The 26021-nt window shown below is 39.8% G+C and overlaps 1 protein-coding gene, 1 non-coding gene and 1 pseudogene across 2 annotated transcripts; 1 reads left to right on the top strand and 2 right to left on the bottom strand.

The window, feature by feature from the left end:
* Window positions 1-630: 630 nt before the first annotated feature.
* PPP2CA (protein phosphatase 2 catalytic subunit alpha) lies at window positions 631-24634 on the bottom strand. Its single transcript, XM_033096238.1, has 7 exons — window positions 24073-24634; window positions 8438-8647; window positions 4952-5125; window positions 4308-4397; window positions 3617-3778; window positions 2269-2387; window positions 631-1759 (listed from the first exon to the last, which is right to left on the bottom strand). The coding sequence occupies exons 1-7, from the start codon at window positions 24172-24174 to the stop codon at window positions 1687-1689; spliced, it is 930 nt and encodes a 309-aa protein (XP_032952129.1). The 5' UTR covers window positions 24175-24634; the 3' UTR covers window positions 631-1686.
* LOC117017151 (U6 spliceosomal RNA) lies at window positions 6425-6526 on the top strand. The gene has a single exon (XR_004422025.1). It is a non-coding gene; the product is annotated as a U6 spliceosomal RNA (small nuclear RNA).
* On the bottom strand, window positions 12265-12851 carry LOC117016688 (60S ribosomal protein L17-like; annotated as a pseudogene).
* Window positions 24635-26021: the final 1387 nt, after the last annotated feature.

Genomic DNA, 26021 nt, shown 5'->3' on the forward strand with positions numbered 1-26021 from the left:
AGCCAACTCTACAAGCCATCAAAAATACTGTCAATTAGATCAGAGAAGAGGTAAAAAGTGGACCATTAAAAAAAAATATATAGTGAGTGTGTATCTCCCAAAAGGAACCTAGAAAAGAGAAATGCAAACGCTCCCTTGTCAGTTCCCAATTCAACACAGTACAAAGCAAAAAAGTTTTATTACTACACTCACATAAGTAAGGATTAAATGTCCTAAAGTTTGTCCAGATAGCTTAAGATGATCAAATATTAGTTTCCACAGGAGAATTGTTTTAACTTCCAAATCCTATTCAAAGGATAAAAGCGGGAAAACTCATTCAGTTCTTAGCACTGCCCTTCACTTTAAATGCCATTTTTGTCCTTGGGTGAACGAATGTACGTTAACACTAAGCCATGATCCGGCAATAGTTTTCTATTTTGGTTTAACTAGTATCACTTAAAGAGCTTAATACAGGATAATGCTTTAACAGCTTTCGCATCTGAGACAAGTTCAACTCTAGATCACATGACAAGTATTGTACATATATTTAAGAATTCACCAATCTGTCAATCATTTGAGAGTCCATATAACATTCATAACAATATTTATAACCATAAGCTGAACTGACTGACTGATAAATACATTAGTTTGTTAAGCTCTACCTGAAAACATGCTGTTTTATTAAATAAAAAACCGAAAAACTGAAATTTCAAGTTACATGGTTTTACAGTCAGGTCTCATGGAAGTAGCACAGACTTCCTTTCTTGCAGACAAGATAATATGCAGGAAGAACCCATGAAAAGCCACTAGCAATCGGATAAATTGTACTATCGGGACTACAAATAAATCATGAAATTCACCTGAAGAATGCCAAGGAGTTACCAGAGAGATTACGTAGTGACCTTGATTTTTATTTTTATTTACCTAGAGTTCTACAAATTCTAAGATTTATGAATTGATGTATCTTTTAAACAAACAGCACCAGTTGCCCACGGATACAATTAAAATCTGACTTTCTCAGTTCTTAGTTCGCAAGTTTATTATGAAAAACACTGCAGTGCTCTTGTGCAGTAACATCGTCTTACAGGAGGGGGAGAAAAACAGTTCTGTTCAAAACAACTCACCAGGTTCTGACAATAACAAAGAACAACATGAGGCTGAGATTTGAGAAGGGAAATAAACTTGAGTGCAGACAAATCATACAATTAAATTAAACGGTATCCCTGAAAATAAACAGAAGGATTGATTTCCAAACTCACAAGTAGAGGGGAGGCCTTGGTACTTAGTTTTAAAAATGTTCATTAAGCTCCAATGATTGTTTGCTGCTATCCTTATCTACAGTCATGCTGAGTAAAGCTATAGCTAAATGGAAGTTAAATTGTATTCACGAGGTGTTAATGTTTACATCTTATTATCTGCAGTCTCTCAGAGAAAGCAAAAGTAACTATAAATAGCGCTATGCCAGAAACTGGTTTCTTGACCAACAATGTCGCTTCAGCATGCAATGAACTGGTTCATTCTAAAGTGGTCACGGCTGTTGATGACAAGAGGCTTTGTATTTTTATATGGCACATCTTTTGGTCCGTGTGAAAACAAGTTTTTTGAATGTTAACTATTCTCTGACACTCTGGAGTTACTGTTGCTCTTCCCATTTCCATTAGGATCAATATATGGTTCATGGCAATACTGTACAAGTTTAAAATTTCATTACAGGAAGTAGTCTGGGGTGCGACGAGTAACATGTGGCTCGCCTCTGCGAGGTGCTGGATCAAACTGCAAGCTGAAAAACAAGACAATTTTGTTGTTTATACTTTAAGACACCAATGCACTGATAATCAAAATCAAGAACATAAGTCTTTCAAACTTTACACATTTTTTTCTGATCCAATTTCTGCTCGCTTCAATGTAACAGAACCTAATTGTAGCCTAACCATGCATTCATTTAACTGTAAGGGTCTTCTAGTTGCACTGCATGCCTCCTCAAAGAGCCAAGGCAATTTCAGCCAGAGAGGATATGCATTTACATACTGGGCTTCCTTCTAAGATCATTTAAAAGATGGGCTCTACTAAATAAATAAAACATGGGTTTAAAAGTTAAATAATTCATAGCAAGGGCTATGTATTACAAGTTTCTATTGATGCATTTCAAAAATACCACAGGTCTGTTGCAAAGGAAACTTAAAAAGCAAACTGGAATAGATTTAGCGTGAGTTCTTAAAACTCTTAAACCTCCCATTAAAAATATATAGTCAAGTAATGGCAACCAACTACTCAGGTATAGATACTTACAAAGAGTATTTTAGAGTATCATCAAGTTCCATGATTGCAGCTTGGTTACCACAACGGTAACAATAGTTTGGAGCACTGAAAATTGTTACTACATTCCGGTCATGGCACCAGTTATATCCCTAGAAGGAAAAGGAGATGAAAACACAATACATTTTTCTCCGTTATTTACATAGGTAAATGTGACTCCACTCAAGAGAGGGAAAAAAGAACTCCTCCTCCCTGCCCCCCAAAAGGCTTAAAAAGTATCAATGCTGATTCTGGGTGATTTAATCATTTTCTGTGTTCTGCACAACTTCAAAAATATACATGTATTTATTTTTTTCCAAATTATAAAACTAGCTTATGAAAAGAAAAGCCCTAAAAAAAACAGCACCAATCACCAAAAAATAAACTGCTTCTTAAATATGTGGCCTTCTGTAAAGAGCAGTGTCTCATCAGCCTTTCTTATTGCACTGACCCTAATGATGACCCAAGAATGAGCGAGTGTATGGCCATTCCTAGTAGAGGCAGGTAAATATGTCTAGGAGTATTTATGAGCCACAACAGCAACCTTATTAATTCTTTCCTCATCATAAGTGAAGGTCTCCAAGTTGGTCACTGCCCAAGTACAGAGATACCTCTAGGATTTCCGGCGTCATTTGCTCAGTCTATCTGAATGCATGCGTTACTTTTCAAGTATTGCTCACAAGTCTCTTTCCTTACTTTTAGCAAAGTCAGACTTTAGGACCCTAATTTTGTAAGTATGCTAAATGAGTGTTCTAAGAATTGAGCCATTTCCCCTTTTAAGTTTCTTTCAAATCACCAGTAATCCCAACATTCAAAGGACCACTTAAAGTATTTTGGTTTATTTCTTCCCAATCTCTCCTCCACACACAACATGTTAAATATGAAATAACAAAACTGAGATCATAAAATCTTACATTCCCCTCTCCTGCTCCCTGAATCTTACTGTCCCACTCCTAAATCCCAAGCAGTGTCTAGTCAGTATGAATCTGTCAGATTTATGGTGACAGAGGGAGACTAGACTTTGGGGGGTGGTAAGCACAGAGTGCAATATACAGACGATGTATTTTAGAACTGTACACTTGAAACTTACATAATGTTAGTAACTAATGTCACCCCAATAAACATAAAAAAAAAAAAGAATCTCTGAAAACGTGAACTATAAATTTCATTGTGATCAAAAGCCTGAGATTTGCATTCTAGTGTGCACCTACTGAAAAGGCTCAGGCTATAATGGCAAATACTGGAAGGAATACTTGGAATATTCTCATTAATTTAAAACTCCCTAATATCTTCCTTCACTAAGTTTACTTACAAAGCAAATCAGTTTTCAGAGAGAACGTACCTCCATCACCAGCTGGTGAGCTCTAGACACCAACGTGAGGCCATTGGCATGATTAAATGTCTCAGAAATATCTTGCCCAAAGGTGTAACCAGCTCCTCGAGGAGATATGCCCCAACCACCACGGTCATCTGGATCTGACCACAGCAAGTCACACATTGGACCCTAAAAAGCAAGTTGAGTTTTTAACTGCCTCTTGCAAAAATGGTAATACATGATTTGAGTAATTCATCAAAAGTAGCACCCTACTAAGTCACACTTTTTAAGTGGTATTTGCTGAAAACAGTAAAAGGTTTTGCAGTTAAAGTCAAATTATCTGTGTCAAATAAATAAACTATTTCCAGTTATCTTTAAGAGGAAAAGCCTCCATCAATAAGCCCCCAAAGCCACAAACCCAAACTAATTAATCGGCCTACTGTCTGCGAATGTCAGTGTTAAGCAGTCGTCTAGTAATTAAGGCAGAGGCTCTGAAGACAACAACATCCTATGTCCTAAGCCCAGTTCTACAACTGCTGTGATCATGGCAGCTTCTCTCATGTTAGCTTCTTCTGAAGAATGGGGTCGACAAGAGTGCTCAGACCACAGGGGGTCATTTTGAGAATTACACGAGAATATATGTAATGAACTAAGTTACAATTAAATTTTTCCTCTAAGTTTTCTGACATTTTATTTATTACCAAGTAAAAGTCAATACCTCATGGGGAACTTCTTGTAGGCGATCAAGTGCTCTGATGTGATCCAGTGTATCTATGGACGGTGAGAGGCCACCATGTAGACAGAAGATCTGAAAAGAGTGGTTTATAATGTTAACCTCACCTGAAAGAAACTTTAAACATTCTGGACTAATCTATAGGCAGCAGCACAAATTACTTGGCCCCACTTGTGTTTCTTAGTTCTATCACCACCAGGCTTGTCTTTGCAGGGTATATCTTTCTTCCAGCCCACGCTGAACTACTGAATATACACCCTTTCTTCCTGATAATCCATCACTATTACATGCAGACTTCACTTCAATCAGCTCCCCAAGAGAATGTTTCTCTGACCTCCCCCTCACCATAAACTATTGTCTTCCTTCTCATAGGATTCTCTTGCAATTCCTTCTATGTACTTGTCTACCTGGACCTTAATTACATCCCCAGATGTATCCAGAAGCAGTATGAAAGGATGGATGGGTTACATCTTTCATCCCTGTGGTCCAAAAGAGAGTTCAGAGCCTGACACTTCAAAAGGGCCCAAAAGGGATGTGAGTATGGAAAAATAAGTTACTGGCACTTAAATGTTAAGAAAGCAGAATATTGAAAATAATTAGCAATGTAAGTTTTAAAAGGACCTACATACCTGCCCATCCACCAAAGCAGTGAGAGGAAGATAATCAAAAAGATCTGTAAAATATTTCCAAACATTTGCATTTCCATATTTCCTTAAACACTCATCATAGAAACCATATACTTGTGTGATCTGTCTGCTCTCATGATTTCCTCGAAGAATGGTGATACGTTCACGGTAACGAACCTGAAACATCAAAATAAAAAACATGAAATGATGGCCTCCTTTAAAAACCAAATGACAATTCAACAGACTCTCTACAGGGAAATCCAGAGTTCTAATTTTGTTGAAAAAAATCCCATACTCCCACATCACATCGAACTGAAACCACACATCTATGGACATTTGTCCATGGGGTATCTGTCAACTCCATCTCAACTAAAATCAAACTCCTGCTACAACCAACTTTATATCAAGCATAATTATCAGCTATGAAACTCCACTCATGAATTTTTTTTCAGTTCAGTGATTTTTGGTAAATTTAGTTGTACAACAGTCATCGCAATCCAGTTTTAGAACATGTCCATTACCCCCAAAGATCCCTCATGCTTACTTGCAGTCACTCCCACCTCCCACTGCCAGCAACCACTGATTTACTTTCTATTAAGATTTGCTTTTTCTAGAAATGTCATATAAATGGGATCATACATGTAGTCTTTTGTGTCTGGCTTCTTTCAATTAGCAGAATATTGTCGAGGCTCATCTGTATATGAAAGAGTGGTTTTGTCCTTTTTATCAATGCACAGTGTTCCTTTGTGTGGCTATACCACCTTGTTTCTTTACTCACTCACCAGTGGGATGAACATTTGGATTGCTTGCAGATTGGGCCTATTATACATAATATTACTATATCATCTGCATGTAAGTTTTTATATGAACATATGCTTTCATTTCTCTTGGGTAGATTCCTATTTGAGTATAACTGCTGGGTCATATGGTAGGAATGTCTAACTTTTTTTTTTTTTTAATTACTACAGAGATCCTCTTTTTTTTTTTCTTTATTTTTATTGGGGAATATTGGGGAACAGTGTGCCTCTCCAGGGCCCATCAGCTCCAAGTCGTTGGCCTTCAAACCAGTTGTGGAGGGCGCAGCCAACTCACTGGCCCATGTGGGAACTGAACCGGCACCCCTGTTGTTCAGAGCTCACGCTCTAACCAACTGAGCCATCCAGCCACCCGTCTAACTTTTTTGAGAAACTTTTTTTTCAAAGTGGCTGGATCATTTTACATACCCATCAGCAATGTATGAAGGTTCTAATTTCTCCACAAATTCACTAACACTTGGTATTATCAGCCTTATTGATGACAGCCATTCTAATGGGTGCGATTGTTACTTTAATTTGCATTTCCCTGATGATTAGTGATTTTGAGCATCTTTTCATTTCATGTGCTTACTGACCATCTCTTTTTGGGTGAAATATCCAAATATTTTGTCCATTTAAAAATTATCTGTCATCTTAAGTTCTTAAAGAAATATGTAATACAGTGCTTGGCTTGACAGCACACACAGACACTGCAACGATACAAAGATTAGCATGGCCCCTGCGCAAGGATGACATGCAAATTCATGAAGTGTCCTGTGTTTTTTAAACTTAATTATACAAACGTCTAACCACTATGCTGCACACTTGAAACTAATATAAAATACTGAATGTCAACTGTAATTGAAAAATAAAAAATATATGCATATACTTTTTTCTTAATTTTTAAAGAACAAAAAAAATTTTAATTCTAATGAAGTCCAATTTACTAATTTTTTAATGGGTTGTGCTTTTGGTATATCTAAGAAATCTTTGCCTAATCCAAGATTGCAAAGATATTCTCCTATGTTTTATTCTAGAATTTCATAGCTTTAGCTCTCATATTTAGGTCTATGATTGATTTTAATCCATTTGTATGGTATGAGGTATCTAAGCTCATTTTTTGCAAATGGATATCTTACTCTTTCATCACTATTTGCTGAACTCCGCCCCCCCCCCATAACACAGACTCGTGGCTTAAACAACAGAAATATATTTCCTCACATATCTAGAGGCCAGAAGTCCAAAATCAAGATGTTGGCAGGGCTGGTTTCTTCTGAAGGCCCCTCTCCTTGGCTAGTAAATGTCCATCTTCTCCACAAGTCTTCTCATCATCTTCCCTCGGTATCTGTGTCCTAATCTCTTCTTATAAGGACACCATTCATATTGGATTAGGGCGCCCCCATAAGACCTCACATTACCTTCAATTACCTCTTTAAAGGCCCTATCTCCAAATACATTTACATTCTGAGGTACTGGGAGTTAGGACTTCAACCTATGAAATCTGGGTGGGTGTGTCTTGGGTTGGTGAGGGGAACAATTCAGCCCATCACCCCTCCAAACATGAATTCTTAAAAGTAACAGTCATTCCTTCTCTGAGCACCGGGATCCATCCCAGGCTGTAAGGACAGGTCAGCTTACAAGGATGTTTTCATAATATCTAGACTCACTGCAGAAGCTTTCCACCATTTAATCTAACTCCTTCATTTTACAGATGCAGAACAGTGACCTCCAAAAATGTTTTGCAGCACTTCACGATTCAGACCAGCAGCTTCATGAACGCATACATTATATTAATTGCCTAAAATTCAGCTCTTGCCAAAACCACATCTCACTGCTTTTCCAAATTAGAAGTCTCTGGAAGCCATTTTATCATTCTGCATATTATTTAATAAAATTTTCTCCCCCCAAAGATAGTCAAACAATTTCTTTTAAGGGAAAGGCTGACGCCTATCATCCTTAAAGTTATTCACTATTTTGTGTTTCACTTTCAGATCTTGTACATTTCCCAAAGCTGTAACTGCTGTAAAGCAACTTGCTTTCTTTAATGATCATTTCTATTGTTCTAGATTATCATGTCATGTTAATCATGTCATGTTAATGGCTGCAAACTAGTCCAGAGATAAATTCTACTTTAGATATTCACTTACTATTGAATACTTAGGTCAATTCTTTTTCAGAAATTAAAAATAATGCTATTTATGTTTTCATATAAATGAAGCTCTTTTCCTCTTGAACTTCTTCCTCAAATTTTTAATTATAGGATTACTATGTCAAAGGATACAAACAATCTGACATTTGATATGTTCTGTTGCTTTAAACACTTCAAAAGTATCTAGAAATTATATTACCTCTCCACACCACAATTTATCGAATTAAAATTTTCTATTTGACCAGCCCTCTAACATTTTTCAAATCTCATTTTTTCAAAAGAGAACACTCACTGAAGTGTTCTCTTCCTTAGAGAATAACCTTTTTATTAGATAATAACTTTTATTCTGTATCATTCCCTTACTCAGAATGAAAACAGACCCATGATTTAGAAGTCCCAAACCCAAATATGTATATTCCTAAATGTGCAGTTTTATTCTAAAACCTAACATTCAGATGGAAAAACATCACCAATTACTGGAAAAAAGAACATCCAAGAGGACTGTTTTACCCAGTTTAAAATGCCCAAAAATAAAATTGAAATTACCTTAAGAGCTACAAGCAGTGTAACTGTTTCAACTGAATAATATCCTCTGTCAACATAATCTCCCATAAACAAGTAGTTTGTGTCTGGTGATTTACCACCAATTCTAAACAGTTCCATGAGATCATGAAATTGCCCGTGCACATCTCCACACACGGTGACTGGACATCGAACCTCTTGCACATTGGATTCTTTTGTCAGGATTTCTTTAGCCTACAGATGGAGAAAAAAATAAACCAATACATCTGTATTAAACAACATTAACAAAGATATGTTTATTTACACTTCATGCAGCTTGAAGGGCAGTCTCAGTATAAGATGACGCCATGAAGAGGGCAAGATACGGCTGGATTCTACTCCATTGCCTAATCTGATACCTAGGGAAAAAATGTGTTATCAAGATGCATAGCCCTGCTCCTCTCATCAGTATGAGGAGTTTTTAGGCCCATCATTTGCCATCTAAGTAAATGCTTAAGAGATTATTATTAGCAGCTCTATAAGATCAACGAGAATGGAGCAAGACATCCAAGTACCTAGTTCTTAGCTTTAGAGTTCTAACTATAATGCTGGCACTCTAGAATTCCAGGCTACGAGGAGGTTTCTTAGTCCTGCTGGACTAAAATTAATTTTGGAGAACCTTAAAATTTTATTTGTTAATATATGTTTTACAACTTTATACCTAAATACAAACTTGTTTTACAATTGTGACTATTCAATATACATGGTTTTTATGCTAGTTTTAGAAAATTGTTTGGCAGCATATACAATCCCCCATATAATCACACATTCAAACATTACTTTTAAGGGTAACCTTTCACTTAGTACTCTTTCATTCATTCAACACACATTTATTGATCATATACCATGTGCCAGAAACTGTAAAGAGCATTGGGAGGTTAATCATTCATTTGCTGAACTACCTGAGTGATACTATGTGCCAGGCCCAGTGCTAGCCACTGGAGGTATAGTGAACAAGAAAGTTCATCCTGGACATGGTGGGGTGGTGGGTGGGGGCCCACAAACAAGTAACCAAGTAAAGGCTGAGTAACTGGCAGAGGCCACTTTAAATAAGATATCACAACAAACAAGACAGCCCATAAGCACACAGTAGAGGGGAGAGGCAGACAATAAAAACGATCATTAGAAAAGAAAGGGCCAAGTGCTGAGACATGTTCGAGTAAGCATCAGTGTTCCAGGATCACAATCCCTGGGACAGCTAGGGAAACTGCCCGAGGTCCAAAGAATGGGTGAGTTAGTTTCAGAAAGGGGACGGGAGTAGGAAATGGAAGGAGGTCCAGTACAGGCAGATGCAATTATGTGTATAAAGTCCCAGGAGTTAAGAGGAAAAGGTTAACATGGCTGAAGTATAACACGCAAGAGCAGAGAAGAGGGTGGACTGGGGTAGGGGTAGAGTGACCAACTACCCTGGTTTTAGCACTGAAAACCCAGCTTCCCAGGAGATGCCTCAGTTGTACCCAGGCAAACCACGACATTTGGTCATCCCACGTATGAAATGTAGGGGGAGAACTGGAGCATGGATATAGACTGAAGAACAAGTCTAATCGAAGTGGTATTAGAACACGGATCCACAGGCAGAACATATGATGAGTGAATGTAGAATTTTGGCGGTAGGGCCAGGGATGTGGACATCTGAGAGATGGAGTGGAGCTTAAAGGCCACTAGTATTCAGAGACCAATCCACAGACAAGTCTTACCCAGGTGGCTTCCAACACACCCCTCACCTCTGCTTCCATCTTTTTGGCCACCACCCTGGTCCCAGTCATGATGCTGTCACCGAGGTTACTGTGCTAGCCTCCACATGGAGCTCCTGTTCCATTTTCCTGCCTCTGTTTTCCATGCAACAAAGTTACAACTTAGAAAAGGCTCACCAAATTCATTGTATTCACCACTGCATACACAGCGCCTTGCTGTGAACAATACCTGAGGTGTAGGAGGCACTTCATATGTAAACAGGTCACAGCAGTAAGGAAAGATGCCTGGGATTTAGGCCGAGGACAGAAGCCTGAAAAACGGAATTTTATCCTTGAGCAAAGAGAGGGCTATTAGAGAAGGTATATAACTTCCTCAGGGAGAGCCTGATTTCAGTTAAGCCATGAAGGTCAAAGAAATTTGTTCTGAGAATGGGTTAAAGGTATTTACTTCATATATTCAACATTTACTGAGTACCCCTTCTATGTGCGACAGTCATTCCTTCTCTGAGCACAGTGTTTCAGAATGTACAGTGGGATACTAGAGGAAGGCAAAACTACAATATGGGGGTAAAAGGAACAGAACCGTTGCTAATGAGCTTTTGCTCATTGTATTTTGAGTGACAACCAAGTATGGCAAGGTTTAAGGCAGTGGTATGCAACCTTAGCCACACATTGAAAAATCACTTGGGAAGCTCTTTTTAAAAATCCAGAAGCCCAAATATATGGTGATGGAAGGAGAACTGACTCCGGGTGGTGAACACACAATGGGATTTATAGATGATGTAATACAGAATTGTACACCTGAAATCTATGTAATTTTACTAACAATCGTCACCCCAATGAAAAAAAATCCAGAAGCCCAGGCTAACTCCTCTCCCAATTAAGTAAGAAGCTCCAGTGGCAGATTCCAAACATCAGTAATTTTAAGTCTCCCCTCACCATCTCACACTGGTGCTTTCAGCAGCAGCCAATTTTAAGAACCACTATTTCCAAGTCTCCAAACATTTGAGGAACCTATTTCAGTATACTCAGCAAACACTGACATCCAAAATTAATTATTAATTTGATCTAACATTTTTAAATGTAGAAAAAAATCCAGTGTGTCTTAAAAAGAGGTATTTAAGAAATACATATAGGGGCCAGCCCGGTGGCCCAGGGGCTTGGAGCTCCATGCTCCTAGCTCCGAGGGTTACCGGTTCGATTCCCACATGGGCCAGTGGGCTCTCAATCACAAGGTTGCCAGTTCAATTCCTTGAGTCCCGCAAGGGATGGTGGGCTCTGCCCCCTACAACTAAAATTGAACACGGCACCTTGAGCTGAGCTGCCGCTGAGCTCCCAGATGGCTCAGTTGGTTGGAGCGCGTCCTCTCAACCACAAGGTTGCCGGTTCGACTCCAGCAAGGGATGGTGGGCTGTGCCCCCTGTGGCTAGCGACAGCGGCTGGACCTGGAGCTGAGCTGCACCCTCCACAACTAAGACTGAAAGGACAACAACTTGACTTGGAGAGGGGTCCTGGAAGTGCACACTGTTCCCCAATAAAGTCCTGTACCCCTTCCCCAATAAAAAAAAAAAACTTAAAAAAAAAAAGTCATTTTGAACAAGTTAAAAAAAGAAACTACATATAACCAATGTCTCTAGTGTAATTCCAGCCTCCTCTGATTTATTACTAATAAAAAGCAGATGTTCACTAGGCATATTCTATTACTAACCCTGTTTGGCACTGAATACCATATTTAGTGTTTTTAGCATCTAGTACATACATACTAACGAAAATAGCTGTGAATGTAATAAGCCCTACTTCAAAGAAATTTGCAAAAGCTATTCAGAAAGTTTTAAAAGGACAATGACATAAGAAAACAGATAATCACATACCATGTAAATCCTGCCATGATATCACTTTAATTCTACCAGAAGTTAAACTTCAAGGTACACTGACATTTGCCCACCACCAGGCTCTACATGAATGATAAACAGATGCCATTCACAACTGCCTGAAGTTCCTTATTACAATCTACTCCAAATTTCTATTCAAATTATGTAAGGAAAATTAAGCTTAAATGCTCCTTGCCTCTTTTATTTCAATTTAGACAAATCACAATGATAAATGCTGCATCTTTAATTTAATTAGCACTTATTTGATGTTGAATTTACTCCCGGGCCATAAGTTTTTGTTTCTTCAGTTTCTTCTGGGAGATCCTTTTCTTCTCTTGAGCAACCTCCTCTTCTGGCTCAGGAACAATTTGTTCTTTTGCAGTGAGGATCATCTCAGTGTGGCAGGGGGAGCTGTGTGTGGGTTAACCCGCCTGTGAGCTCTGTGAGTTCTGCGCTGCATCTTGGGAGCTTTGTTCACCTGGCTGTGCTCAATGACCAGAGAGTCTCCATCTAAACCCTTAGGTTCAGCATTACTCTCTGCATTTATAAGCATGTGCAGTAAGAATTCTGCACTCTTTTTGGACCACGGACCCCGCGTTCCAACCCCACTGTTTGGCCTATGCACACCTCCCAATTTCACCATTGTAACATCGGAATGGCACACATTGCTTCTGTAACGTGACATCCTTTAAATACTTGGTGGCTTTTCACATATGCATACCCTTGATGGCCTGGGCAGTTTCATGAGTGTTCTTAAAATGAACCCGTAGATTTGAACCTTTCGATTTACATGATTTTGGTGGGGTTCTCTGGGTCAAGCGAATAGCGAACCATTTTCAGAGGTCACCTCAGGCTGCTTTAGGGAAGAGCTAAATTTTATTTTAAAAACTATACATGTCATAGCGACACATTCTTGTAAAAAATTTTTAGTAGCAGATAAAACTAAATGTATCCTTGGACCACTCTCCACAATCCCACTCCCCCACTTGGGCAAAGTAACCACCAATAGCATTCTGATGTGTATACCCTTTCAAAACCTTGTTTACACATTTTAACACATATTATATGCCTACAGAAACTAAGTTTTCCTTTGCATATTTAAACTAGAAACAATATTGTCCAGCAGCCTGCTCTTCCTCCTAACAATATATATCTTGGAGTTCATAATGCATACTTCTAGACCTGCTTAATTTCTCCTACTGGATGTAGAGTATTCCCTAAAAGATTATAATACTTAGGGGTGGGGGTGGGGGGGAGACTGCAATGTATATCCTAGTATTTGCTCCTTTGTATACATATGCAGGCATGTCTTCTGAAAGAAGACACTATGAAGTGAACATGTTAGTGTATCTAGTAGTTTGCACTTTATGATGACACTACCAAATCGTCCTCCAAAAGGGCAAGGTCACTGTATTTATAAAGTAAACATTTTAAACTTCTAAACCAGGAAAGCCAAAGCTCACTCTTCCTTTCCTACCAAATTTCAGACCAGACAAATTATAATTAAATCCTGGAGAAAACAGCAGCACTATCAGATGCCATGAAACGTATTTTAACAACAAAAAATTCAAGCTTACAAAGAATGAGTTTAAAATATACTTTTTGGGATTTTTTTTGGTCTCAACTTACCAGCTCTCAGATAATCACTATACCAAAACACACTATCACTGAACCCCTGAACAATAAAGGCTGCAGATGTCCTTACTAAAGATTATTTTACAATCAGAAAAACTAATCATAGAAAAAGAGAGGTCTGAGAAAAGTAGTGCTATCACAAAAGTCAGGCCTTGTTAAGTTCCAGAAGCACCCAAAAGAACTCTGAAATGGGTCACCTAATGGGACCTATAATGAGTCACCTTTAGAGCCTCCAGGCTTTCATCAATCATCTGTTTCAAAGGTAGCTATACAACTTCAACTCTCTTGCTTAATACTTAAAGTAAATGGTAGAACCAGACTTTCAAGGAAACTTAAGATTAGAGTTTTTTTTATATTTTTAATAACTACCTTTTCACTCTCTGGTATTCTGACTGCTGTAATTTAAAGCCTCATGTCACCAGAATTATGCACAGAAGCAAAAAAGCAGAGCACACACACCCCAAACTTTTTTTGCTTCCCCTAAAACATTTTCCAAGCCTTCAAATGTCTCAGCTAATATAAATAACATTTGAAAAAAAATTAAGATCAAGTTTTTAAAAATACCAATTTATTAAATTTATTGGAACCCTACTGAAATTCACTCCAATGGTAAAAACTAAATGAATGAATTCAAGGAAAAAACATGTGATATAAAACTTCCTAGAACAAGGTTAAAACACAAATAGACTATTCCCTTAATAAAAGCTTATCACAAGTAACTAACAATGGGAAGTTAAAATTATCCTAAAACCCAAACAATTTGGAGAGTTACTTGAACGAAAGCAACCTTAGGGACACTAATTTATTATCAAGTCCTCTCAGCATTCTGTGTTCGAATTCAGTAATCTCACAACTTTATTTTCCAACCTACTATAAAACAATGAGGTACAAGGTGAACAATTTATATACACCTACTTAACATCCTTAGATATACGCCGTCCCTAACCACCATAAACGTGAAATTACAGAGCAGACTTAAGTTAAATCTTATAGATCATCCAAGCCAAGATTTTTCAAAAAGAAAAACATGAACCGACCACAGAATCACCAACCACTTATAAATTCATTAAGAGTACAAAATAGCAATATGATTTCTATTTAACCTGTATCATAGAAAAAAGACATGCAACATACTTACGCATTTTTATTACCATGTTTCCCCAAAAATAAGACCTAGCCAGACAATCAGCTCTAATGCGTCTTTTGGAGCAAAAATTAATATAAGACCTAGTCTTATTTTATTATAAGACCCGGTCTTATTTTACTACAAGACTGGGTCTTATATTAATTTTTGCTCCAAAAGACGCATTAGACCTGATTATCCGGCTAGATCTTATTTTCAGGGAAACATGATAAATCAAGCAAATATTTTAAAATACAATTCTTTTTATAAAAAGAAAAACATTAAAATGTTAAGTTTATTTCAGTAGTGAAACTGTAAAAATATGGCTGTCTTAATCTTACCACACCAAAAACAAAAGACTACTCTCATTTATTCGTTTTTATCCACACAGACCTCATGCTTACAATTGGTCAACATCTCATTTTGTGCCCTAACATTTCACATTCACTAACCCAATTTCCTTTAGCATTATAGTGATCATTTTAAATTATTGTATAATACCCTCCTGAACAGATCTATGATGTATTGTTCAATTAAATGATTTCCTTTAAGAAAATTTTCAACTGTAGGATTACACTATGAACATTTTTTAGTTTCATATGTACTATAAAACTGGATTATACTTTTACAGTTAGTGCTGGAATGTGAAAGAGCTGATGCATCCTAAGCAGTAAACCAGCGTCCGTTTGTTTGCTTTGCCCTTAGTTCCACTGCTCCAAACCCACCCACCAAGGACCCTGAATCTGTCCACCCTGGGCAAAGCGAGACCTTCCGGCTGGGTACCTCCTGCCCCATTTGGGCCACTGTGCACCTCCTAACAACCTCAACATGAGGTCTTCTTTTAAGCAACTGCCTTATGCAGCCAACGGGCTGAGTCTGACCACTTCTGGCATGGACTTGCTGTACCCTCGGTGGGCGACCTTGGATATGGTTTAAGAATCGAAGAGCTAGGGTGGCCGGATGGCTCAGTTGGTTAGAGCACGAGCTCTCAACAGGGCTGCCAGTTCAATTCCCGCATGGGATGGTGGGCTGTGCCCCCCGCAACTAACATTGAAAACGGCACTGGACTTGGGAGATGATGGGCCCTGGAGAACACACTGTCCCCTGATATCCACCCCCCAAAAAAGAAAAAAGAATCGAAGAGCTAAATGCCAACAGCAGCAGCAAAAAAATAGAGGTCAAAACAAAGTGGGACCTGCCCAAAAGACCTCTCCAGCTCAGGGAGTTCAGAGAGTGGAACAAGCGACTGCTCCCCCCAGCACCGCAGTCCCAGCTATTTCCAGCAGCAGCACTCCTGTGTCTGTCTGGAGTCCAGCTTCCATCTCCCCACTATCATCCCTCGTCTACCTCCTCTTCCTGCATACAGAGGTCCTATACCATGACCTATACTCAGGCTTCAGGTTATGGTCAAGGATCTGCTGGCTCAGCTTCCTACTTTAGGGGCATGGACTGTAAATCTTATCTGACCTCTATGTATCAGCTTCCTGGACCCGGAGCCACACTCAGCCCCAAGGGTACCAATGCAGTTACCAGCCACCTAAATCAGTCCCCTGCTACTCTTTCCACCTAGGGACATGGAGCCTCAGTTTTACCCAGGCATTGGTATGATGGGATGATGCTGACTCATCTTCTGATCAATGTTCCAGGAAGTATAGAAGGCAAAATGAAGGTCGTCTTTAGAGGCGCCCACCAACCTGAAATGGACAAACCCGTCTACTTGTGATCCTGTTACAGTTTTAGATCAGTGGTTTTCCTGATTCCCAAAGTGATCAACAGCATTCTAGCCATGTGCAACCTGAACACCACCAAAAACAAAAACTAAACTGTGAGGGAAAGGAAGGAATGACAAGCAGAGGTGTTCCAATGTTTTAGCCAATCCTTGGTTGAATCTTAGGAATGGACAGTGTCAAAAGCTCACTCACAATCCAGGACCAACTGTTGGTTGGCACCGAACAACTCTTCAGGGGACTGACTGTCCTAGACGCACTTTATTTAAAAGATGTTCATAAGGAGTCAGTATGGAGTGTAAGAGACAATCGGTGTGTCTTACATAAAAATGCTACATCGGTGGTCTTCAATCTGTACTACACTTCAAAACTCTGATCTCTTGTTATTGTATGCAACTTTGAACACCTCTGCAGGGGTTCTTCTGTGATTAAGTAGGTGGTAATTATAAGCAAATTCAAAGCTACTGAGTACTTATATAAAAAGATTACCTTTGGCTGGAGGTGAGCTTCATCCAAACTATAATAAAAATGTCTTGGACAAGGAGAGTGAGAGGAGAGAAACAAAAGGACACTAACTCATCTGTAATTTACTGCCAGTAAACCTAGCAGTAAAGAGATATTGGTCAATTGCTCTGACCCTGATGAATTTATAAACTGGGATCATTTTTGGTTATGCTTACAGATGTTAACCGGAAAAGTTATACATGCACAAACCTTTTCTTCCAGGATTTGGCAGATATGTATAATTATATTAAAATGGTTCTAAAACACGCGCGTGCGCACACACAAGGTCATGCGCAACTTGTTATGCAATAATAAATGGAAGAACTTACCCATTCTCAGCTATTTGAAATATAAATGTTAACTCCTAATTTAACTGGCACTTTTCATCTTGGAGTTTGAACTTTTTATTTCATGCTTATTTACTAGCACTTCTTTCTCCTCTTATATAAATTGTTCACACATGTTCTTTGAGTATTTACAGAGTTGGATAATATTCTTATGTATTTTTCTATTAAAAATCTGCTGATTAATTCTAGTATTCATTGGAATGCTAGTTCAAGTAAATTTAACATTTCATAGTCTAATCATAGTTGAGTACATCTTCTACCAATATAGCCATACAGACATAAAAGCTGGAAAAAATGCAATTTTTGAATTTTACTTTTCAGTTTAAACAGAATTGAAGACAACTTAAAAAGCAAAATAAGAACATTTTTTCAATATCCTAAGAGAATTTCATTTTGTTTCATAATGCTTTTAGAAACATAAAAAGTTTGATTTTCATAACTGCAAAAAAATATTAAAATTCATGATAAATTCGTGTACATGGCTAGATTTTTATTTTGGTATGAGACATAAAGTAGGACACATTACTGGCCCTAGAAGTAAGTGAATCTTGAATTAATTACCTTCAAAATCAAACTTTTCTTCGTATTGTCTTTAATTATATATACTGAATATACTCTATATATTCTAATAGCTTATAAAACAATTCAGTCTTTTCCAAATTAAAATCTGTATAATTATACTTCAAATAATCATCTTCACCTCTGACCAAAATGAATATAACCATTTTCTTTAAAGTCCTATGTCTCACCTGCAACACACTGGCCGCAATCTTTACCAACCAATCATGTGCATGAATTAAACATTCTCAATCATTCCTGCACAGAGGGAAAAAAGTTAATCTACTAAACTGAGAAATGTTGCTACTTACGTAACATTTCCCCGAAAATAAGACCTAGCCGGACAATCAGCTCTAATGCGTCTTTTGGAGCAAAAATGAATATAAGACCCGGTCTTATATTGTATTATATTATATAATACCTGGTCTTACAGTAAAATAAGACTGGGTCTTACATTCATTTTTGCTCCAAAAGACGCAGTAGAGCTGATTGTCCAGCTAGGTCTTATTTTCAGGGAAACACTGTTGTTTAAAAATTCTCACAACAATTAATCATGAACTACATTCACCCACGATGGGTCTGTTTCCTCCCTCATCTGTAATAGGTGACTTGGCTTAGGTCTTTAAGGTTCCTTCCGACATGAAAATTCTACTCTATCCTGAAGCATTTAAGCATTTTTATTAAAAGTCAGAGCCACCCAACAAAACAGATGGTGGGCATTACTGCTAGTGTTTACAGATGATGGGTGGCAGAGAAATAAAATGCAACTGGATCACCACTAATACAAACGTTCTAAAACCTTTCCTATCTAGAGTTCACGAATTCAACCTCCTGACTAATCTGAATCTCTGCTATTAAAGCAAAAAATAAACTAGCAAATCCTGATGATAATGCTATTTAAACAAAGCTAAATACTGAAAAAAAAAAACTAGTAAGTAATCTAACAGGGGCTTAATAAATTTTGGTTGAATGAATTCGAAAAACAAATGCACGGTTTCACATAATTAATAGCATTAATGACACTCCATAACCTTTGTCAACTACACTTTTGTATATGGCTCTGGCTAGATAAACTGTTTCCCAGGGGCACTCTAGAACAAAGGTTCTCAGCCTTCCTTCAGCCACCTCAACAACAGAAGGGTACAAATTCCAATCTGTAGTAGCAACTAAATGACTAAGGCAGAGGTGGGGACAACGAGTGCCACAGTCACTGGCCAGCTGGTCACACAGTTTAGATACACAAAACTGTCACTGCCTTGTTCATCCATTCTAAACCACAATACTATTATATAAGTAGGCAATAGTAACTTTGTATTGTGAAGAAATTAAGCAATTAACTTCAGATTATTTATTTACAGTTCTTTCAGATACCAGCCATTTACTGGCAGCCAGAACCCTCTCTACTTCAGCCCCCTCTACCACATCTGCTCCAGAAGCTGAAGGAAAAGCTGTTTAAAACACACAAAAAAAACAAAAAACAAAGAAAATCTTTCCCCTTCCCAGTTCTAGTCAAATTCTGACTTGCATTAAGCGAGTACAGGTGGAGAGGTTTTTTGAACAAGGATGGTAACGACAAATGAATAAAGAAAAAAAGTGAAAATAAGAGAAACAAAGTAGGAAAAAAGAGGGGACCCGCCACACAGAACTTTTCCTACCTCCCCTGAGCACCCGAAAAAAGAATCCTGCCCACCGTTACTTCAAGGCAAACCCAACATCCCCTGGTTTTCCTAGCGTACCTCCTCTAAACTAAACAAAGAATAATACTCCACAGGTAACTGACAAACATGACTTACAATGAAATAGGAAATAGTTGCTGCCACAAAGAGGAACACTAGATGGGTGATGCAAACATTATCCCACACACTCCACTCCTGCAGCCCCCCACCATTCCTTCTACAGCATTTCACCTTAGCCCGACTGCGAATATTTGCAGACACAGAACTCCTGACCCTGAGAAGACAAAGGAAGAGTTAGGGGATCTGTGTACCTGAATAGGACTGTTCACCTTTTTGGTGTTTCCTCAGAAGTCAACTCAAAACTAACTGTATTACTGCTTCATGCCTGGGAGATCACACAGGCACATAACTGTGGAAGCTATGAGTATAAAAAGAAAGGCATTTTACAAGCTGTAATGAACAATATAAATGTCAGTTATGCTTTAATAGAATATTTTAGAGCTCAGTCTTTGGATCATGATTTTTGCTGCTGAGAATACATACATAGAAAACAAACTGGGGTTTTCACCGCATTAATCTTATTTGAGGGGCAAATGTAGTTGGCCACATCCAAAATTGAAGAATAATTGTTTCCTCCTCCAGACAAAGTGAAATAACAGTATGTGACAGGGAGCTTTCAAGCAATCAAAATAAAATGCTTTATTTTACAGAGCTGTTGATTCTACAACTCAGTTTGGTCTCAATTCACCGGCACCTTTCATTATTAACACCACCTCATAAAAGAGAAGTGGGTCTGTGAAGCAAGACTAGACCACTGGCCTTAGGATCCATAAGCCTAGGCAATCTCAATTTGGCCCCTGCAGTCAACAACTTTACTTTCCTGAGCCTCTGGTTTCTATCTATAACTGAGGACATAACTGTCTCATAAACTTAAGGGAACTATGCATGTGAAAGTATGATGAAAACAATATTCAGTATCATGCTTCCCTGCCAACTGTTCTCAATATTAAAATTACTTTTATGGAAATAAGCCAAACAATGGTTTAAATGAACACATATACAGACTCACAAAAATATATTACCCATTTCATATAGAAATTTATCCTTGGTCAAATATTTTGCAGCTCATCCAATTAGAGGGGTTTCTTTTTTCCTTTTTTCATACTCATGTAACAAATGTTAAAACTAAGGGAAGACTTAATGACTGCATTTTATTTATAGTGCTCGTAGAGCAATGGAAAACAGCATACCTAGTTAAAGAACTCCTTTGAAAAAAATCTGGCTATCAAACAACATTCTTCACAAGTTTGGTAAGACCTGAAAGCACAAAGCCAAAAATCATATCTAAATTAAACTACTGCTGAAGTCATATAATAAAAGACTGTTTACTGTAGTTAATAAGAAAGCAAGTTGGGGTCAGCCTGTTAGCTCAGCTTGTTAGAGTACCCTGTTCTTAACAACAACGTTGCAGGTTCGATCCCCACATGGGCCACTGTGAGCTGCACCCTCCACAACTAGACTGAAACAACTACTTGACTTGGAGCTGAGGGGTTCTGGAAAAACACACTTAAATAAATAAAAGTTAAAAAAAGAAAGTTGACACTAATTTTTTCTTCCTATCTGTAGATGGAAACATACCGGTCCAGTTACAGACTGTGGAACTGTGCCTGAGACAAACTGCATTCACTTAACCACAATTTTTAAACCATCAACAAATCAAAATCATGATCCTCAACATGACACAGTATACTGCTCACACACACAACAACCTTGGCTTTGACATAAACCTTCATCACATCTGGGGGCGAGGGGCCTTGACTAGTTGATAAAATAAAAACCATGGTCACCCTTGTCTGTAAGTACACACTTGGATTCCCTGCATTTTGAACATTTACCCGTTAATTGTTGATGAACCACCACAATAGTGGCCTCTGCATTTTTTAATCACAATGACCTCTTATGCTTCAATCATTACTGTTTAAATATTTCATTCAGATCAGGCATTTTCAGGTATACAGAAGGAAGGTTTTAAAATCTTCCTTCTTTCTCATAATCAAAGAAATTATCAATTATTACCAAATAGCTATTTCCAACCAGTACCTTTTCTTTTAAAAAAGAACTATTGTACTAATGAAAAAAAAATTTCCCATCGAGATTTTCAAAATATGTAGCTTTCACCAGATGTGTTACTGACCATACAAATATTAACAGTGAAAAGAGAACTTTTGTTTTACTAGAAAGACTTGTAGAAAAGATAATTTCAAGTCATGTATGCTAACTCATCCCACATACCTAAAAAACTGCCTTCAAATTAATTTAGTTTGGGAGATTAATACCAAAAGTTGAAATATTCATGAGTTAAAAAAAGTATGAAGGCTGTGTGATATCCCCCCCAAAAGGATCCATTTCTTGGAAACCTAACTTCCAATCTTACTTCCATCTTTTTGGCTCTAAAAACTGAAATCCAGACACGCTGGATTAACAATGGAGATCCAAGAATAAATTGATTAATCTCACTACATCTTAATTTTTCAAAGACGTGGAAAACAATGAACATTTTTACCAGATGCACCAAGCTTCAGCCAATCCAAATTACCATGCAATATTATCTTCTATAGTCTCCAATACAAACCCTCTACACTACTGTGGTCCATCTACTGGTCTCCAACTAGATTCAGGCTCCTTGAGAAAATTATTCTGTGCTGCTTTCCATTCCCCTCATAAGAGTAAGCAACCTTGGATTTCAATACAAACACAAAGTACAAATTTAAAATGGAATTGTATAATTTCAGATTAGAAGAGACCCTGGAACAGATTTCTGTTTTAACTCTATTATTATAGACAAGAAAATGTGGACCAAGTGAAGTGGTTGCTCCAAGGTCAATTACTGTGGCAGAATTCTAGTGTACAGGTGGAACTTGCAGTCAGTCTTCCAATTACATCATTACTTCTCTTCCAATATTTTCTACACAAATGACTAGTCACCTACCCAACGAATGACTCAAAGTCTTCATGTAAAGCACCTAAGACCTAATAATATACACTGAATAATTTTTTAAAGCCTATTTCTGAACCTTTAAAATAAACACTATCCTCATTTGACACAGTAGAATTAAGGGTCAAGAAGCACAAGACTCAACATATTGCTACCATTACAACGAAGCTTTAATAGATAATGTGCCACCTCATCAACTAGGCGAGTTTTGTTCAGGCTTGGGATAAATAAATGTGAGTTTGAGTCACATTGCAATCTACAGTATAGTTTCCGAAAAAGCCTGTTTTAGGAGCATATACACCAAACCCATGAACCTAATTTTCACATCTAACCACAAACGAGTCAGCATAGTTGCTAATAACTCTCTTTACTAATACAAAATTCTAATACGATATCCCACAATCCTGTACTAAAAATTAAATGCTTCCAAGTTAATTTTGAAAACGGAAATTAAAATGGACTTATTAAATGGACTACAAGATTCCATTTTCAACACGGGAGATAAATTATTTAAACACTAAGCACAAAGTCTCGGATACAGGAAAGGCTCAATAGACAGCTATTATTATTAATACTATTACTACTTAAAGCCACAAAAATACAAACGAGTAACTTTTCCAAGGAAGAGCCAGGATACAAAATTTGCTGGTTTTGTTGCATTTAAAAAATAAATGGCAAAATGCCAAGCTTAGAGAAGGGTTTCACACTACCCAACTTGAGTCAGCATATAAATCAGAGACTAAACTGACACTTGATTTCCAATCCCCAAACTCCTTAGGCAGTATGTATGACTCACCAAATTCTCCATTTCTTCCAACTATGAAAAATAAGTTCTACTCCTCCCTATATTTTACCATGACCTTCGTAGACATTAGGTTAGAGGTTTATTTTTAAATTCTTAAGAAACACGCTTTAAAAAAAGTCTCTGGAAAAGACTGCTCAGTGTGTTTAGCCCCAACCACCCAGGATAGTACTAATGCTGTATGACCTTTAGACAGGTCCTGGGATCTGGCCTACAAGCTTGCTTGCCTTTTGGGGGATCCTCTAGATAGTTTTGGAGCTGAAAATTCGTCCCGAACACAAGTAAAAGGCCTCTTAGCCACCTCACAGTAGAGTCTCAAGCCCCATTCCCAGGCCGTAGAACCCAAGTCCTCTTACTCGGCTCTCAAAACCGTCCCCAACCCTGACACACAGGGTCTCAGTTCCCACAGCACCCCGCCCGACACCTAGGCCGGGAGGCTCCGAAGCCCCGGAGTTGGGTGAACGGCGCCATTTTAGGCGGCAGTGGCGGCGACATCCAATCCCTGCGCGGGAGGCAGGGGGCGCCGGGTCGCCCGGGAATCGCCGCGGGGCCGCACCAAGCCGGACGCAGGTCTGGGAGGCTCAGGGGGCCCGGGCCGGCGGCCTCCGCCATGTTGCACCCTTCCCACGGCCGCCTCTTTCCTGGCGGGCTCAACCGCGGCCGCTCCCGCAGCCGAAGTGCAGCTCACCTTCTCGCAGAGGCTCTTGACCTGGGACTCGGAGAGCTGCTTGCACTCGTTCAGCTGCTCGATCCACTGGTCCAGCTCCTTGGTGAACACCTTCTCGTCCATGATGCCACCCGCCCGAACCGGCTGCCGCTCCGCGCTACTCCCGCGCCGCCGCCCGCACACGGGCCACACGCACACGCCGCCGCCGGTTCCCGGGGTACTTGTGTGGCTACTGGAGGTTGCTCGGCGTTAGCGCTAGCTTGTTTGCTCGCCCCGCAGTGCTCAGCCACCGGCCGCTACCCTCCTCCGCTCGCTCTAGCACCGGAGCTCAGCTCTCTGTAATGGCGGCCGCCGGCGTGGTGACGTCACGCCCGGCGTCAGGAGGCGGCGGGGTGCGGAGGGGTAGCAGAGAGACCGAACGAGCTGCGCAACTGCAGAGCCAACGCTAGTCGGCCGCCAGACCGGAGTCGGGGCGGGACCAGGGCCCAAGACGCAGGCGCAATGGAGCCGGCTAGTAACAGGCACCTTCGCTTTTAGGGCGTGGTCCTCCAGAAGGGTGAGGTCCGGGGGAAGGGAGACCGAGTCCCAGCAAGCGCGGGGCTCGCAGCCTGGAACTGGGCTAATCCCAGAGCACGGTGTCCTACGCGGTGTGGGCGCGAACCTGGCGCAGGCGCAGTCCTGGCGCAGGCGCAGTCCAGACGGGAGCAGAACTCCCAGCTGCCAGAGACTTTTTCCCAAAGGTGCTGCCTTGCGGCTCTTCACCCGGCGACGGCGACCAGTTCACGGAAATGAGAATTGCGACCCCACAATTCCTCCATGGTGCAACAGCGCTGAAATTGCATAGGATTCTGGCATCTGTGACGGCGGGAAAGGGCGCCGAGTGGTAGCCCAGTTGGATGCCACCTCCGTCTCTGGGTGGCACCTTGTAATTAGGTCACTAGTAGGCGGAGGAGGGTGTACCTCCCGGGGGGAGTGCCACACGTGCATCTGACTCCCGCGGCACACACCCGTCTCGGGCCTAGGTGTCTCGTCGGGCGCGATGGCAGGGCCGAGGCTTGGGCTTCTCTCTCGACCTTGGACCTCACCTACTTTCCACACGCCCTTTGCAGCCTCGCCCGTTGTCGCCTTCCGCCACAGGTGTGCGCCCCTCCTCAGAGTCCGGTTTCTCCTGGGAATGAGAGACACTCTCCCCGTCTCTAGACACACACACACACACACACACACACACACACACACACAACACAACTGCACGCCCTAGTCTGCTTTCTAGAGGAAGGCGATAAGGAGATATCTGGACGCATAGGTCCTGACGGCAAGTGGTGGTGTTAGAAACAGCTACGATCTGTGCTTTAAAGTATTCTTGGATACTTTGCGGTCCGACTTTGGTCTGGCTATGGATCTCCTTGAGGTTTGCCATATGTTTTCACATTCCATTGTTCCTGCACTCACAGAAATACCAGGGGTGCTTAAAAAGTGTATTCATGACTTGTATTTATCTTTTGTTATTGGTATATATTATTTATAATTTTAATAGTTTTTTTCTTTCTTAAAATGTGTATACTTTTTTTTGGCACCCTCTATATTTGGCTCCGTAAAGGGCTAGCTATATGCTAGATCCCACGCCTAAGAGAGGAGTCCATGCCCTGGTGGAACTTGTATTCTCCCAACAATACTCTTAAAATGGTCTGCAGATAGATAGAAGAGAGATTACGGTGTCCACAGGATCTGAGCGAAGCTTAGCAAAGGACATTTAACCTTACAGCCCAAGGCAAGCGTTGACCCTGGTGTCCTGTCTTCCAGACTTCCTATCCCCAATAGCAGTGGACCCTGTTCCACCCAAGTGCTCAATGATGTCCTGGAGGAGGGAGCTCACTGCAGCTCTGAAGGAGAAGGCCCTAGAAGCCCAGACCAACCAATGGAGGGACTGAAAATTTTCCGTCAGCAAAGACGACCTGCCTGGCCAGGCTGAC

Source organism: Rhinolophus ferrumequinum, chromosome 24 (assembly GCF_004115265.2).
Source record: "Rhinolophus ferrumequinum isolate MPI-CBG mRhiFer1 chromosome 24, mRhiFer1_v1.p, whole genome shotgun sequence".
Lineage (NCBI taxonomy): Eukaryota > Metazoa > Chordata > Mammalia > Chiroptera > Rhinolophidae > Rhinolophus > Rhinolophus ferrumequinum.

Coding starts and splice junctions, on each gene's coding strand:
- PPP2CA (XM_033096238.1), bottom strand. CDS start 24,174: ATGGACGAGAAGGTGTTCACCAAGGAGCTGGACCAGTGGATCGAGCAG. Junction 3,779..4,307: donor TACAAGAAGTTCCCCATGAG/GTATTGACTTTT, acceptor CTTGCTTTTTAG/GGTCCAATGTGTGACTTGCT. Junction 1,760..2,268: donor GATACTCTAAAATACTCTTT/GTAAGTATCTAT, acceptor CTTGTTTTTCAG/CTTGCAGTTTGATCCAGCAC.